The following is a 15,675-nucleotide window of genomic DNA, read 5'->3' on the forward strand; positions in this document are numbered from 1 at the left end:
TGATAACCATCATAACCAGACTTTTTGATATTTCCAACCATTTTATCAAAAAAATGTTTTATATCACAGTTTTTTTAAAATATGAAATTTTGAATAAATAAATATAAAAAGATACTTAAAATACTCATTAATTATCATTATTTATTTATTTATTTATTTATTTTTAGAAATCTGTTTAAACTTGTTTTAAAGTAAAAACTGAAGCCTACAGCCAAATAACAAACTGGCCAGTGCATTCAACTTTCCCATCTGAATTTGGCCATTTGAATAGGAACAATTCAAACAGTAATAATCCAACTTTGGTCTTTAGAACCACCTGAATCCCCTTGGCTATGGGCCTGACTGCTAATATATATTTTTTAAACTGGCCAGTTGTTAATTTCTGAAAATAAATGCTGTAATGATTCTATTTTGTATGTTCAATGTTAAAGACAAGTTAATATTATATTTAAAATAAAAGAAGTGAGCATTTTACCATTAATAACAAATCCGAGACCACTTCAAAGTTATTAGTTGTCTGGAGTTGCTTTCCAGAACTAGGTTTCCTGGTGGCTTCTACAGTGATTTTAGATATCATGCATGCAGTATTTTTACATGAATTAAAAATTGCACCCAGTATTTATTCTAAATGTACAGAAACCTTAAACCTATTTGTAATCCATTTTTTAAGTGTCGGCCGAGTGCTGAATTGACATTAGGGGGCGCTAAAGACTTTTATTGAGGCAATGAGAATAAGGCATATCCTAGTGTAAAAAAAGAAAAGCCTATTTAAAAAGTACCTTACATTTGTTTAACCCTGTAAAGCCCTGTCTGACCAAAAAACCAACAACATTTTATTTAAATGAATATTGAAAAATATATTTTGATAAATTGCTTTTTTGTTGAGTGTCAGATTGAATAGGCCCAGCAGTTTTATATCTCATTATATATGATGTAGAATTACAGAAAAGTTTTATTGAGAGGGTGTGTCAGCTTACAACGTAATAAAGGGATGTTGTAGGCTAGTTTAAAATATATAGATAAAATGCATATGCCTTATATAGGCCATGTCGTAGCCTAAATGTACACGGTATTTTTAAGTACACACTAGGCTCACTATATCCTTCATCAGTTTCAATAATGTCCCGCTGCAGTTATTGATGACATGCAAAATTCAGATGGAGAACAGGAAGTGATTCTTCTACACAGGAATCACTTTCAGAACAGCAAAATGTTTCTGTTTTATGTCGTTTATAATTGTTTAAATCTGCCGAAATATAAAAATTACGAACAGCGTTTATAGAACTCCAAAAGGTTTTTCCTCACAAAGAGAAAATTCAAGAAACATGCTGAAAACAGACTACAAAAATCTAGATTGTTCTTTTTTAAATATTTCCCAAATGATGTTTAATAGAGCAAGAAAATTTTCACAGTATGATAATATTTTTTCTTCTGGAGAGTGTCTTGTTTTTTTATTTCAGCTAGAATAAAAGCAGTTTTTAATTTTTAGCCCCTTTAAGTTATTTTTTTTTTCGATAATCTACTGAACAAACCATCGATATACAATAACTTGCCTAATTACCCTAACCTGCTTAGTTCACCTTATTAGCCTAGTTAAGCATTTAAATATCATTTTAAGCTGTATAGAAGTGTCTTGAAAAATATCTAGTAAATACTGTCATCATGACAAAAAGATAAAAAAAATCAGTTATTAGAAATGAGTTATATAAACTATTATGATTACAATGGTCTCACTGAAAAAATTATGTCTGGAAAACTGTTGCAAACAATTTATTTGTGTTGAATTTAAACAAACAAATTTAATTTAATAAAATTTAACTTAATTTCTTTGTTTAAATTCAGCCCAAATAAATTGTTTACAGCCATTTAATGTGAAAAATTTAAAAAAATGTAGTAAATTCAAGGAATCATCTCTGAATTTTTTTCAGTGTAGTTCTGTAGACTATCGAAAAAAAAAATTTGCTTAAAGGGGCTAATAATGTTGTCCTTAAAATGGTGTTTAAAAAAATTATAACTGCTTTTTTTCTAGCCGAAATAAAACAAAACAAAAAAGACTTTCTCCAGAAGAAAAAACATTATCAGACATACTTTGAAAATTTCTCGGCCCTGTTAAACATAATTTGTAAAATATTTAAAAAGAAAAAATTCAAAGGGTGGCTAATAATTCTGACTTCAACTGTATATATATATTTATAATTTATAACAACTAGGCATGTGCTGGTATAAGATTCTGCCAATATGATAACCCTGGATAAAAATACCAGTTTCACGGTATTGTAATCACTGCTCTAAAATATGCTCTTATTAAATGTATGGCTACTCCCCATTGAACGCTATGTTTTGGTTCAAGAAACATTTAGGAACCGTAAACATGTCTAAATAATTAAAACAAATCACAGACCTTAGCTATATCATTAGTTTGAAAAACAGATTTATTTCCACTTGACAAGGCATCTTTGGATAACTCTTTTTCTTTGGATATAAACAAGCCACTGCACTGTTCAGGTCTATAGGATGCTTTTGTGTTGGTGCATTATTAAGTGTTTTTATGAATCCTGGGCTGACCAGATGCTTTACATGTGGAGTAGAGTTGAACATTTCCACAAAAATCCCTGATCGACCTTCATTTAAATTAACGATTGTTAACCTTAAAAATGTGTCTGCTTTATGGCATGTAAATTACATTAAAAACGCAAGCATCCCAACCTAATGAAAGTCTATTTTTCTTTGAGTAAAAGTCTAGTAAGATTGTAAAAAAAAAAAAGCAACAATTGATTGGTGTCAAATAAACAATTGTTATTGTTTTAAACGCTTCAAATGCTGATAGTATTACACCAAACAATTTACAAATACTTCTTAAAGATCATGTAATAGACTTAGAAATGTAGTTATCAAATATAATACAGTGGTCTTTTAGCATTACAACATTTGAGTATTCTTGCATACGCTGGTTGGTCAATATAAACGAATCACCCACTAAAGTAAATGGAAAAAACTCTCAAATCACAAGCAAATAAAGACACGTTGCGCTATTCTTACCATTTTATTTGTAACAAATAAAACTTTTCCAATACAATTGTATTCTCACACATCTGTCCTTACAACATAAAGTAGGAAAATTAAAAAAAGAAAACGTCCTCTGAAATATTTACATTTACTACAAAATCAGAGGTAAAAGATTTCCCTTTTGTGTTTCACATTAATCGATGGGTGAAATTGTAAAACCACTCACAACGTCTGACAATATGAAAATGGTGATACAATGCATATTTGGTCAGATTACATGATATAGATTGTGCTAGTTTATTTTTCACATGGAACAATGTCATAGTCATGAATCATCAAAATCAGACGGTGCCTTCGCATTGTACAAATGAGGACTGTCATGCACTGGAAAATAGATGTGTTTTTTTGTTTTTTCCCTTAAAACACTGACATTGAGATTAGCAGAGAATGTCCCATTAAACAAATGCTAATAATTGATATATATATCCTCTTGAAAAAATAAGCTTAGCTAGTTTCAACAAAAGTTGAAATTTGAAAAACCCTGAAACTTGGTTCTGATAAGAATATGCTGTAAAGTGTACTAAAATAAACAAGGTAGATAGCGGAAGATTTGTCAGTTAGAATCTCAAATACAACTAACTCAAATCTGGTAGAAAAAGGCTGCAAAGAAATCGAAACATTTCCTTCCACCGAAAGTGAAATGAGCTGAAGTTCTTGGTGACCAGACTTCCTTGAAAATTACTAAATGATGACTATTAGCACTGGACTAGAAGGAAAAACCACTCATATTAGACCACCCTGTCATCTAAAGTACAACAATAACATTATGCGCATACTGTCTTAAGCTTTGGAACCAAGACTTTTTGTTTTCGTCTTAACATGCACACACTGTGAGCGACACTGTGAAATTCATCTCATTCATTACAAAGAACATTCTGTGTTGAAGAAAGTGTAAGGGTTAGTGCATAGAACAAGAGTGCAGCCATTTCCAAAACCACAACCAGACTGTCATAAACCATACATGGGCCATTTTTATTTCTGAGCGCTAGATCTCGTTTTTAATGCATTTAGGAATCTAATTCTGGATCAAACTTACGATGAAACTTGAAATTTTAACTTTAGTTGGTTTTAAGCAACGCTTTTCGAAACCCCCCTCCTTTCAAATGTGTGAAAAAAACGTAACTATTTTACATATTGTCAGAAAAGAGGATAATCCAGTCTGATCTCAAGAAGAAAAATAACTATTTTACGTTTTGTCAGTTTAGTGGCTAATTCATAGTGGTGGGCAAAGAGAGGCTTCGCAAAACACTGAACCAGTCAAAGCAAATTTATCGAGGCTTCAAAATGTTTTGAAACCCCTCTACAGTGACACCTAGTGGTCATTTTTTTGTATTGCACTGGAACAGCTTCAGCAAAACAGTTTAGCAAATTGAGGTATTAAACTCCACACTGTGGAGTTGAAGCTTTAAGTGATTTAGGGAAGCGGTAAGAGTTCCTGACTAGCATGCAGAGATAATGGGTTTGAACCCAAGGTGATGCAGCTATAGATGTTAGATTTGAAATGCTCTGTTCTTAACATCGGTTTGACATCCAAATGAACACTTTATAAATAAATGTCTTGTTTTGGTCGTAAACTGTGTTCTTGCTAGATCAGATACGGTTGCGACCGGAAGTAAACGGGAATTCTTTATATTATTCAAAAAATTTCCTATTTATTGTATTTTATTAACGTCTACTCAAACCCTAAACCCAACCATCACTGTCCTGTAAAAAATATGAATTATTGTTATACAGTGTTTCAAAAATGATGCTATATTGATGGCATATCTGCAGCTGGATCCTATTTAGACTACACCATTAAACAGTAGCATTATTAAAATACATAAAATCATCATTTCAGAGTATTTGTACAAGCCATTTGTACAAGCCATTTACAGCACATTAACTATGTGCACACACACGGTCCCCCTAAGAGACAGAGGCTGCATCCGAAACCACATACTTCCATACTATACAGTACGCGAGCCGAGTAGTATGTCCGAATTCATAGAATTTGAAAATCAGTATGCAGGAAGTACCCGGATGACATTACTTCGGCGAGATTCTGAAGTCCGCATCCCATGCACACTGCGCTATCCCATAATGCCCTGCGAGAGAATTCATGAATGGGAGTGAAGCGACGCAACTGACGCAGGAAGGACACATGATGATGACAAAATGGCATCCGAATTTCATTTATACTTCTTACATTCATACTGTATAGAACATACTTTTCTAACGGACAAGTAGTACGTTTAAATTCAAATACAGTACCTACTGAGTAGTAGGTGGTTTCGGACGCAGCCAGAGTGTTGTCCTGACCCTGCGTCAAATGCAGATTTGCCATGTTTCGAAACGCTTCTGAAATGATCGATGCTTTGAATCCCTTAAGTTACGTGACCAGGTGTTTCGAAACATTTTAGTCATGTGACCTGTGTGTTTCGAATCACCTTAGTCATGTGACCTGGGTGTTTCAGGTCATGCTTCGGTGCAATGTTTCGAAACACTTGCGCTTCAGGAACTCGACACTATGTCGAAACATAAGTTTCACGTCAGACATCCCTAATAATTTATACAAGTTCCAATTTACCAAAATTTACGATTTTAAAAAGGTGTGGCACATAACCGTCATTGAGGGATGAGCAAAACGTTTTGTATGAGATTATGAATTAGCCACTAATTCAATAAGTTATGAATTTCCGTGAGATCATGTTGAATAATCCGATTTTAACTTTTAAATTTTTAAAAGTAGGTCAGCCGCACTTTGGGGGATGAGCAAATCACACTTAAATGTACGAATGAGAACGCATAAATTAATACGAATTAGCCACTAAATGAAAACTAAGAACATTAGCAGACATGAAAACAGACATTAACATTTAGAAATGAGCGTTTCCTGCAGCAGTATGGATTAAAACGCAAAACTATGTCTCGTTTTAATACTGATTTTCAAATACAAATAATTGATACTGTAATATTCAGTACACGTAATGGAATATGGAGATCTCTTGGCCCATTATAGATACAATAAATGTGTGTCCCAAATGTACAATTTTAACCCAACCCCACCTCAACATTGGGGGATAAGAAAAACATCCTAAATTGTATGAATGAGATCGTACGAATTAGCCACTAAATTAATGTTACGAATTGCTGTGATATAGAGTTGGATAATCTGATTTCATTCAAATGAAAACGTACGATTTTAAAAAGCAGGTCAACCCCGGATTGGGGGATGAGCAAATCACACTTAAATGTACAAATGAGAACAAACAAATTAATATTAATTATCCACTAAATAAAAACGTTACGAACTGCCGTGAGATAAAAAAAATAAATAAATAAAAATCGCATCATCTCTGACAATGCGATACTATTAACAAAAATACAGACATTGACATTCAGAAATGAGCATTTCCTGCAGCAGTATGGACTGAAACGCAAAACTATGTCTTGTTTCAATACTGATTTTCAAATACAAATAATTGATACTACGATAATCAGTACACATGTAATGGAATATGGAGATCTCTTGGCCCATTATAGATACAATAAACGTGTGTCCTCTCAAAAATAGACACGTATTGGCTTTCCATAATATAATTGTCTAGTCATCTTGGCAGTACTTCACTTGAACGAACAAACCGCCTTGGTGTTTGGTGTGAAATATATTGTAAAATTCACTCTGGCGGAAATAGCTAGTATTTATTTATTTATTTAGTACATAAAAGCAGATTCATATCCATAAACGTGAAACGCATAACTTTAATAGCGAACCATTTTAAACATGTGACTATGATAAGGCACTACCAGTGTCGAATGATCCATTATGTTATTGTTTCTGAACACGTCATCCTTCTGTTGTAGCGAGTCTGGTGCCATTCAGCCTTCGAACGTCCAACAAAACCTCTAAAATAGTAGTTTTGGTCAACAGTAGTGAAAATAAAAATCTGTTTTACTGCAATCAGTACTTTTCTTAACGTATGTGCAACTGACAAGTATTTACTCACATAGTATAAATATCACTCAATACATTGACGCTTTAGATATATATGTATATTTATATGTGCCAATATGCGTAATAACATTTTATTTTATACTTTATATAATATAAGATTAATGAGACCATATAATTACAGTGAGAATATCTCTAATACTTGAGTGTTTTAAAACTCGAAGGTGCGATCAATAATCACGTTCAATATTGCACAGCTTTTGAGACAAATCTCCATTTTAACTTATTTTTTTCTCGTCTTAAATCTGTGATAGATTTGTACGTATATATCTACGCTTGTGTGTGTGTGCGGGCTACAGATAAACAAACAGGAAACTGGCGTAAGCACCAATACTTAGGCTGTGTTGTTGAATTTCATTTTGTACGAATCACTTAAACAAGTGAGTTGGTGGATCCGTTATACAAACTGGTGACTAAAAACAGTGGCAACTCTACACTCGGACTGCATCCTGTTATAAACATGACTGTTGTTTTTTTTTGCGAGGGGTTTGGTGGTTCATAAATTCGGACAAGTATAAAGTAGCATTCAACTGTTTGATTGTTGTCTCTTCTAATGCTTTCGGAGTCTCACTGGTCTATTGAATCGATCCAGACAGCACATACCGATTTCCTCCAGTCCCAATATGACTTGACAACTTTCAGTTCTATGACTGGAGCTGCAATTTGTGGTGACAACGCAATATCGCAGCTGACCTCTCTGGCTGACTGTTAAACTGTGTGCTGTCTGGAGGAATCAAACAGACTCTTGAGCAGCAGAAAGAAGCTGTCGGATTGATCAGACGCAGGTCTCGCTGTGATGTTGTGGTGGTGGTGATGATGATGAGGTGGCTCTTGGTCCAGGGGAAGGTTTTATGTTGCATAGTGATCAAAACTGCCCAGGTATTCCAGCCCTGCTCGATAGCAGAACTGGTACTGCTCCTGTGGAGGGAGAAACAAACACACACATGTCATTTGATTGTGATCTAAAACCAGTTTACACCTCAAAGTAATAGTAATATATAGTAATAAATAGTAAAAGTAATACTGAGAAAAAGTTGTGATTGTAAAAAAAAAAAAGAAAAGATGTAATTATATGGTATAAAGCAGTGTTTCTCGACCACGTTTCTAGAGGACCACCAGCTCTGCACATTTTCTATGTCTCTATAACCAAACACACCTGATTTAGATCATCAGCTCATTGGCAGAGACTGAAAGAGCTGTAATGAGTGTGAGATTTAAAGAAGAAATCCAAAACATGCAGTGTTGGTGGTCCACCAGGAATGTGGTTGAGACACACTGGTCTAAAGGAATGATCAAATTATTCACTGAAGTATAACAGAAACACAGGCTTACCTCTGTCTGTACCATGGCTGGTCTTTGAGTTCGCAACATTTTGACAGTCTGGAAGATATCGACTACTCCCTCATAACGCATCCTCTCCAACACTATACTGAGAGTGATAAATACACCTGTCCTTCCAACGCCAGCACTGCACACACACACAAAACATAGAAATCTTAACTCCCAAAACACATTACAGTATCATCTGGATGTTTAAGGCTTGGAATTAAATGACATTTTGTCTCAGGACAATATGTCGTTACATTTTTTGTGTGTAATCATGATAAAGTCATTTGATTTTCTATTCAGTACAGTGCAACAGGAAAGTATTCAGAGCGCTTCCCTTTTTCCACATTTTTCATGTTACAGCCTTATTTCAAAATGGATTAAATGAATTTATTTCCTCAAAATTCTAAACACAATACCCCATAATGAAAATGTGAAAAAATAGATTTTTAAATTGTTGCAAATTTATTAAAAATAAAAAACCTGAAAAATTCCATGTTCATAAGTATTGACAGCCTTTGCCGTGAAGCTCTAAATTGAGCTCAGGTATATTCTGTTTCCACTGATCATTCTTGAGATGTTTCAGCAGCTTAATTGGAGTTTACCTGTGGTAAATTCAGTTGATTGGACATGAATTGAAAAAGCATACACCTGTCTATATAAGGTCCCAGAGTTGACAGTGCATGTCAAAGCACAAACTAAGCATGAAGACAGAGGAATTGTCTGTCGACTTCCAAGACAGGATTGTCTCGAGGCACAAGGCTGGGGAAGGTTACAGAAAAATTTCTGCTGCTTTGAAAGTTCCATTGACCACAGTGGCCTCCATCATCCGTAAGTGGAAGATGGACCAGGACTCTTCCTAAAGCTGGTCAGCCATCTAAGCAGAGTGCAGGGGAGAAGGGTCTTAGTCAGGGAGGTGACCAATAATCCAATGATCATTCTGTCTAAGCTTCAGCGTTTTTCAGTTGGGAGAGGAGAACCTTACAGAAGGACAACCATTTGTGCAGCAATCCACCAATCAGGCCTGTAAGGTAGACTGACCAGACGGAAGCACTCCCTGTCAGGAATTTGCCAAAAAGCATCTAAAGGACTCTCAGACCACAAGAAACTAAATTCTCTGGTCTGAAGAGACTAAAATTGAACTCTTTGGAGTTGTAATTGTACTCCTTTGGATGAGGCGTTAGGTTAGGAGAAAACCAGACATCTCTTATCACCAGGCTAATACCATCCCTACAGTGAAGCATGGTTGGTGGCAGCATCATGCTGTGGGGAAGTTTTTCAGCAGCAGAAAGTGGAAGACTAGTCAGGAGAGAGGGAAAGATGAATGCAGCCATATACAGAGACAACCTGAATGAAAACCTGCTTCAGAGTGCTCTTGACCTCTGACTGGGTCGACGTTTATCTTCCAGCAGGCCAATGACCCAAAGCACACAGCTAACATATCATTGGAGTGGCTTCACAACAACTCTGTGAATATCCTTGAGTGGCCCAGCCAGAGCCCAGACCTAAATCCTATTGAACATCTCTAGAGATCTGAAAATGGCTGTTCACCGCTGTTTCCCATCCAACCTGATAGAGCTTGAGAGGTACTGCACAGAGGAATGGGCAAACATTTCCAAAGACAGGTGTGCCAACCTGGTGGCACAAAATATTAAGCAAAGGCTGTGAATACTCATGTAAGTGTCATTTTTCTGGTCTTTTATTTTTAATAAGTCTGCAACAATTTCAAAAACTCTTTTTTTACATTGTCATTATGGGGTTTTGTGTGAAGAATTTTGAGTTTAATGATTTTAATACATTATGGAATAAGGCTGTAACAGAAAAAAATGTGGAAAGAGTGAAGTAATATGAATACTTTCCGGATGCACTGTAGGCAGCCTTGCAGTAAAGGTCCTTACACATAGTCTGGAAAATTCTTTCACTCGTTAAAAAAATAAACACAAACTTTACACAACGCCTCATAAACTTTCATCTGTCATAAATTTGTGTTTTTTATTTTATTTTGTTTTTTTTGCATATAACGAGACTACTAAGAAGTGTTTTGAAAAGTCAGAGCCCCCGTACTCCAGTGAATGGCACAATTTAGAACGGTGTCTGATTTGATTTACTTTGTTTCGCAGCACAAAGCACTTGATGACATACAAAGTGGAGAGTAAAGAGAGATGTTATATGAAGACAGATTGTGGTCTTCTTTTATTGATGTGGCTCCTAAATTCACTAGCAAAGCATCAGACTGACAACCTAAAGTAAACTATGAATCACTTTGGTATAATCCCGCAGCTCCTTGATTAAAGGCAATTGGTAATTCTGCATCAAGTCTATGTGGATTTGGTATAGCCTTCACATACCCTCTGCCAGACTCTCTCAAAAATGTAACTACAAGTAACAATGACATGAAGCGCACAATTTGATTGGCCTGCTTTGTAGTGGTGTCAAGTGTGGGCTGAGAGTTTAACAACCCTTGAGTACTAAAGAAGAGCTCCGGATGGATCCTTTTGTCTTGTGTTTATTTTATGATTAAAATTGTTTAACATTTGCCAGTTCCTGCCTCTTTCTCCCTGAATGAGTGCAAGTTTAAGCTGTTGTTATAGTAGCATTTCTAAAGTAAACTCAAAACATCCACAAAGAACCGTGATACAGTGTAACATAGAAACCCAACTGCATACTAGAATACAAACACGGTGCAAGGTATGCACTGTGGTGTACGGTAAATACTCGACACAGAACTATAGATCAGGCTAAAGGAGGTTAAACTTGTTTGCCTCTCTTCACAATCACTAGAATCTTTTAATAGGAAAAAAAACATGCAAATATTTTGGATTTTAACATTAGAACTACTGATGGGTCATTTTGACCGCTTTTAATTTTTGCAACTTAATGCCTTTGTTGAAATAAAACAGACATATCTATAATACCCTGACTCTTTCTAAATATGTGCATATTTCTTTCTAACATAGTTATTTTATTGAAGTGACAAAAAGCTATCCTAACCTAAAACTAATCCTAACCTAAAACTATCATAGCAGTTAAAATGGCCGCATGCATTTCAGTATCTGCTACTTTTCCCTGTGATTTTTAAATATGCATGCCTCTGTTGCCTAGCAACTTCTTGCTAACAAAATCATAACTTTCTGCTAGCAAAAACATCATTTTACTTTATACATGTCTTTAGGAGCCATGTTTACTTTATTTTAAGGTTTATGTTGTTAAACATGATTTCTTTCATTTTGGATATTTGCACCTCCTGCAGGCCAGAGGAAGCTTAAAACCCTGGGCGTGGCCCACTGGAGAAGGGCCTGCTGGGAGCGCATGGTCTTTAGACCTTACCTTCAGTGTGTTCGGTGGCCAAAGTTGTTTGATGTTTATTTGATATAATTTTTTGTTTAAATTAACTCTACAATAAACAGAAACAAAGACTTGTCGTTCCATGTACTATTTTTTTAAATAGGGAATCGTCTAAACCCCTCAGCAGACCCAAGATGTGACTAATGTGGAATTTTGATTAAGGGTAGTCACAACACAGCATATTAAGTGTTGTGAAAAAGCCTTCTCCCGTGCTTGTGAAAGTGAAAATGAAAGTGAGGCGTGGAGATTGACGGGTGGTCTAATGTTACTTGCCTAACTATACATTTATAGGCTGTTTTATCAAAAAAAAAAAATTTTTTTTGGTGATGACTAAATTAAATAGGAAGACAGCCATTCCAAGCTTAATTTTAATATCTCAATAGAAACTTGATGTGACAATATGACGTCTTATGTAGGAACGGTCAGAATGACAACTATGGTACTTTTAGTAGGTATAGATTTTTGGTAGTTCCAGTGTTAGGAAGGAGAATATAGTCAGTCAGTAATATTAACAAGTAGAAATTTACAATAAGTATGATTAATAAATGTGAAAGAATTGTTCATTCGCAGTTCATATTACAGAACCTTACTGTAAAGTGTTACAATTACATTTCAGATTTTCCTCACCTGCAGTGTACTGTGATTGGCCCATCCTGACCGAACTGTTCTTTTGTTTTGTGCACTTGACCAATGAAGTCAATGAAGCCTTCGCCAGATTTTGGCACACCCTGCTCTGGCCAATCCGTGAACTGAAACTGCCGGACTGTTCTGGATTGTCCATCCTTAAAGAGAGAGAAAAACCAATAAGATAAATCAGCATTTCAACCAGGGGTCTGTGTGGAAAAGTCATATAAAACTGTATTACAATTTTCATAACTATTAAATAATTTCTAATCTGCCAGCTAATGAGTTTTAAGGGTTGGATAATTTTGTAATGTTGATTCATGTTGCAAATTAAAAATTTATATCATGTATTTGAGAAAACCTAGAATTTTTTTATGCTTAGACTCACTTTTATGCTTAAAAAGTGGAAATTCCTAAGCTAATGAATCATGCAAACCAATTATTTTGACTGAATCGTTACAAAAATGACTTAAAGAATCAGATTTTCTCCATGCATCTATATACTGAATTGTATGAAGGAATTTCAGAATCAAGAATGCACCTACAGATTAGACAGTGTGTTAACATGGATTACAAAACCCATCAAATACATGAATTTAACAATCAGAAAATGTGTATTCACTCCATGCTCATATTTTTCATAAGAAAAATTATGACTGTTTTAAAAAAAGCTTATAAATGAGTATTTCACACACCCTGGCGTCTGTGACTTTAAACTCTCGGAGTATATACTGAGGCATGTTGTATTCCGCCATGGGATCCACAACAAAGTACTGGTATCGGGCTGATCGGTCAGACGGCCAGTACTGATGACATTTCTCCTGCATCAGACACAAGACACACATTAGCATCAGGGTTACTAACAGTTACCAAAATGTAAATGATTAAAAAATGTTTGTTTAATAAAAAAGTGGTTTTGAAACCTAAATATAATGAACTACAAAAACAGTCCAAGGTACTCTAAAAGTAGGTGAGTTAAAAATCTTTTATTGACATGGCTATTGTTTAAAAAAAAAAACAGCTCTATTGAGCTCCCCACTCAGGCATTTTGACAAAACTTGCCGTCATCAGGGTGACAATATTCATGTGTCTTGAGTTCCTTTGAACACTCATTTGAAAACATTTGACACCGCTAACTTTTTACTTACTGTTTGAGTGCTTTGGATGTATAATTTTTGTGTATTTTTGTGAATTACCCAGCCATAGATCCTCAACACATCAATTACCCATGAAGCACTTTTTGTTTGATTCTGGATAATAGATTACAACTGAAATATATTTTAGTTAATCTCCAAGACAAAATTACTAACTGAACTTAATAAAAAGCTAAAGATAAACATAATAATAGTAATAATAATTATTATTATTAATAATAATCAATGGGTAATAACGCAAAAAGTTATAAAATAAAATTTACAAAAAATTAAGCTAAAATTAATATAACTAATTATAACTATATAAAAATATAAAATATTTGGTTTTATACTATATATACACTGTATATATATTTATAAAACAGTTCTGTCTGGTCCTCGAATCTGATTGGCAATCTGATTGCAATATTCTGCCATAACAGCCTCTTCACCTTTCTGTAATACTCACGCACATAGAGTGACAGCAGATCAATAAACTACAGTTTGACAAATATTGCTGCTGTTGGACAACATAATGTATTTTTGAAGCTTTTAAGGCAAGCACGCTGTTTAGATTGCAACTATGCAGTTAATTTATAAGGATAATGCCTATTTTAAATATTTATAATTTCTGAGAGACAGCGCGTTGACATCCATCAGCCTGTCATACTGAGCAGAGCGAAGACGGTTGACGTACCGACACAAGATGGCGACAGAAAGCGCATAATAAGCCTATTAATAAGTCAATAAGCTAATTTCAAACCACACCTAATCAAATCATTAGAAATCAGGTAAATTACATTCTAAGATGATCTGTCTCTTTTGGATGTTGTAGTGCTGTATTTATACCAAAGTAATCTTATAGTGTTTCTGGTAGTACTAAGAGTAGTAGTAACATGTGTTTGCTTTGGCTTTTTCTGGGCTAATTATTGTGATATCCCGATTGCAACAGAGAAATGAATTGTCTCTAGACTGATGGCATTTTATGCCGTTCAGCTTTATAATCTTAAAATGTGAGCATAATAACCTGTTTTATCATCACTTTAGATATTATGCTAGAGAATCATTCTAAAGTGATGTTGGTGAATGAGCAACCGTTTCTGCTGTTCTGGCATCAGCTGCAGATGTGAATGAATGGCGTAAGAAAGTAGTTCCTCATATAAAATGTTTTTTGAGACTCTGTGTTTGAACATCTTTTTTAATATACACGATTATGCCATAAAACTGTTGTATAAACACAATTTCACACTCGTAGCAGAGCAATAGGGCTGTATATCATCACTGGTGGGACACTAAGAACGCCTCTCACCAGTGCCGATATACTGTCATATCGCACTGCTACTGTCATATATGACAGCATCTGAACGTCATTGTTGTGTGTGTGTGTTTGTGCGCATATGTCTACTAACCCTTCCCATTTCTCTGAGTTTAGTAAGCATAACTACTATAGTAGAATTGTGTTCCCAAAGCATTCTCCAGAAATCTTCAACTGTCTCTGCCAGTGGCCCCTGAGTTGCAATATAGGCCCTCTGTTGCCTGAAGAGAGATGAGGAAGAAACAAAGGTCAGGAATTGAGAACATTTGTTTTATTTATATAAAGAAAAGAGAAGCGAGATGACGTTGTACCTGTAGCCGTCTATAAAACTGCCATTGACGTAGTCAGATCCCTCCACTCCTCTGATTGGCTGCAGACACACACGTGTGCTCTCATATGGCATGATGTTCACCAACCGGTTCTTGAACTTATTGCATGGAAGGCTGGCACTGACGAATCTGGAGTTATGCGCTTTGGCATTAGCTAACCGCTGAAAAGGAGACACACACACAAACATCTGTATCATTTAATGAACAGATATATTACACTGCAAAAAATGCTTTTCTTGCTTGGATTTTTTGTCTTGTTTCTAGTCCAAACATCTAAATATTCTTAAATCAAGAAACATTTTCTAGATGAGCCAAAAATATAGTCTTGTTTTAAGAAATAATATGTCAAAATTAAGTGAGTTTTTCCATAAAACAAGTACAATAATCTGTCAATGAGGTAAGCAAATTAATCATGTTCTTTGTTTTGGCATAAAATCATTTTGCTTAGCCCATTGGTAGATAATTTAGTCTTATTTAGATTATTACTTAATTTTTGCATATTATGAGACAATATTTTTTGCATGTAGAAATGCTTCTTGACTT

The 15,675-nt window shown here is 34.9% G+C and overlaps 1 protein-coding gene across 4 annotated transcripts in view; it reads right to left on the minus strand.

The window, feature by feature from the left end:
- Positions 1-3,030: 3,030 nt before the first annotated feature.
- The window catches only part of ptprdb (protein tyrosine phosphatase receptor type Db), a 155,137-nt gene continuing 142,492 nt past the window's right edge, over positions 3,031-15,675 (minus strand). For 2 of the 4 annotated variants that reach the window (XM_087234881.1, XM_087234880.1), the window contains 6 exons: positions 15,115-15,293; positions 14,898-15,024; positions 13,051-13,176; positions 12,359-12,513; positions 8,393-8,528; positions 3,031-7,978 (listed from right to left, as the gene is read on the minus strand). In XM_087234881.1, the coding sequence (XP_087091007.1) occupies positions 7,910-7,978; positions 8,393-8,528; positions 12,359-12,513; positions 13,051-13,176; positions 14,898-15,024; positions 15,115-15,293 (792 nt within the window). In that variant the 3' untranslated portion in view covers positions 3,031-7,909. 4 annotated transcript variants of the gene reach the window in all.

The sequence above is a fragment of the Danio rerio genome, chromosome 1 (assembly GCF_052040795.2).
Source record: "Danio rerio strain M-AB ecotype USA chromosome 1, GRCz13ab, whole genome shotgun sequence".
NCBI lineage: Eukaryota > Metazoa > Chordata > Actinopteri > Cypriniformes > Danionidae > Danio > Danio rerio.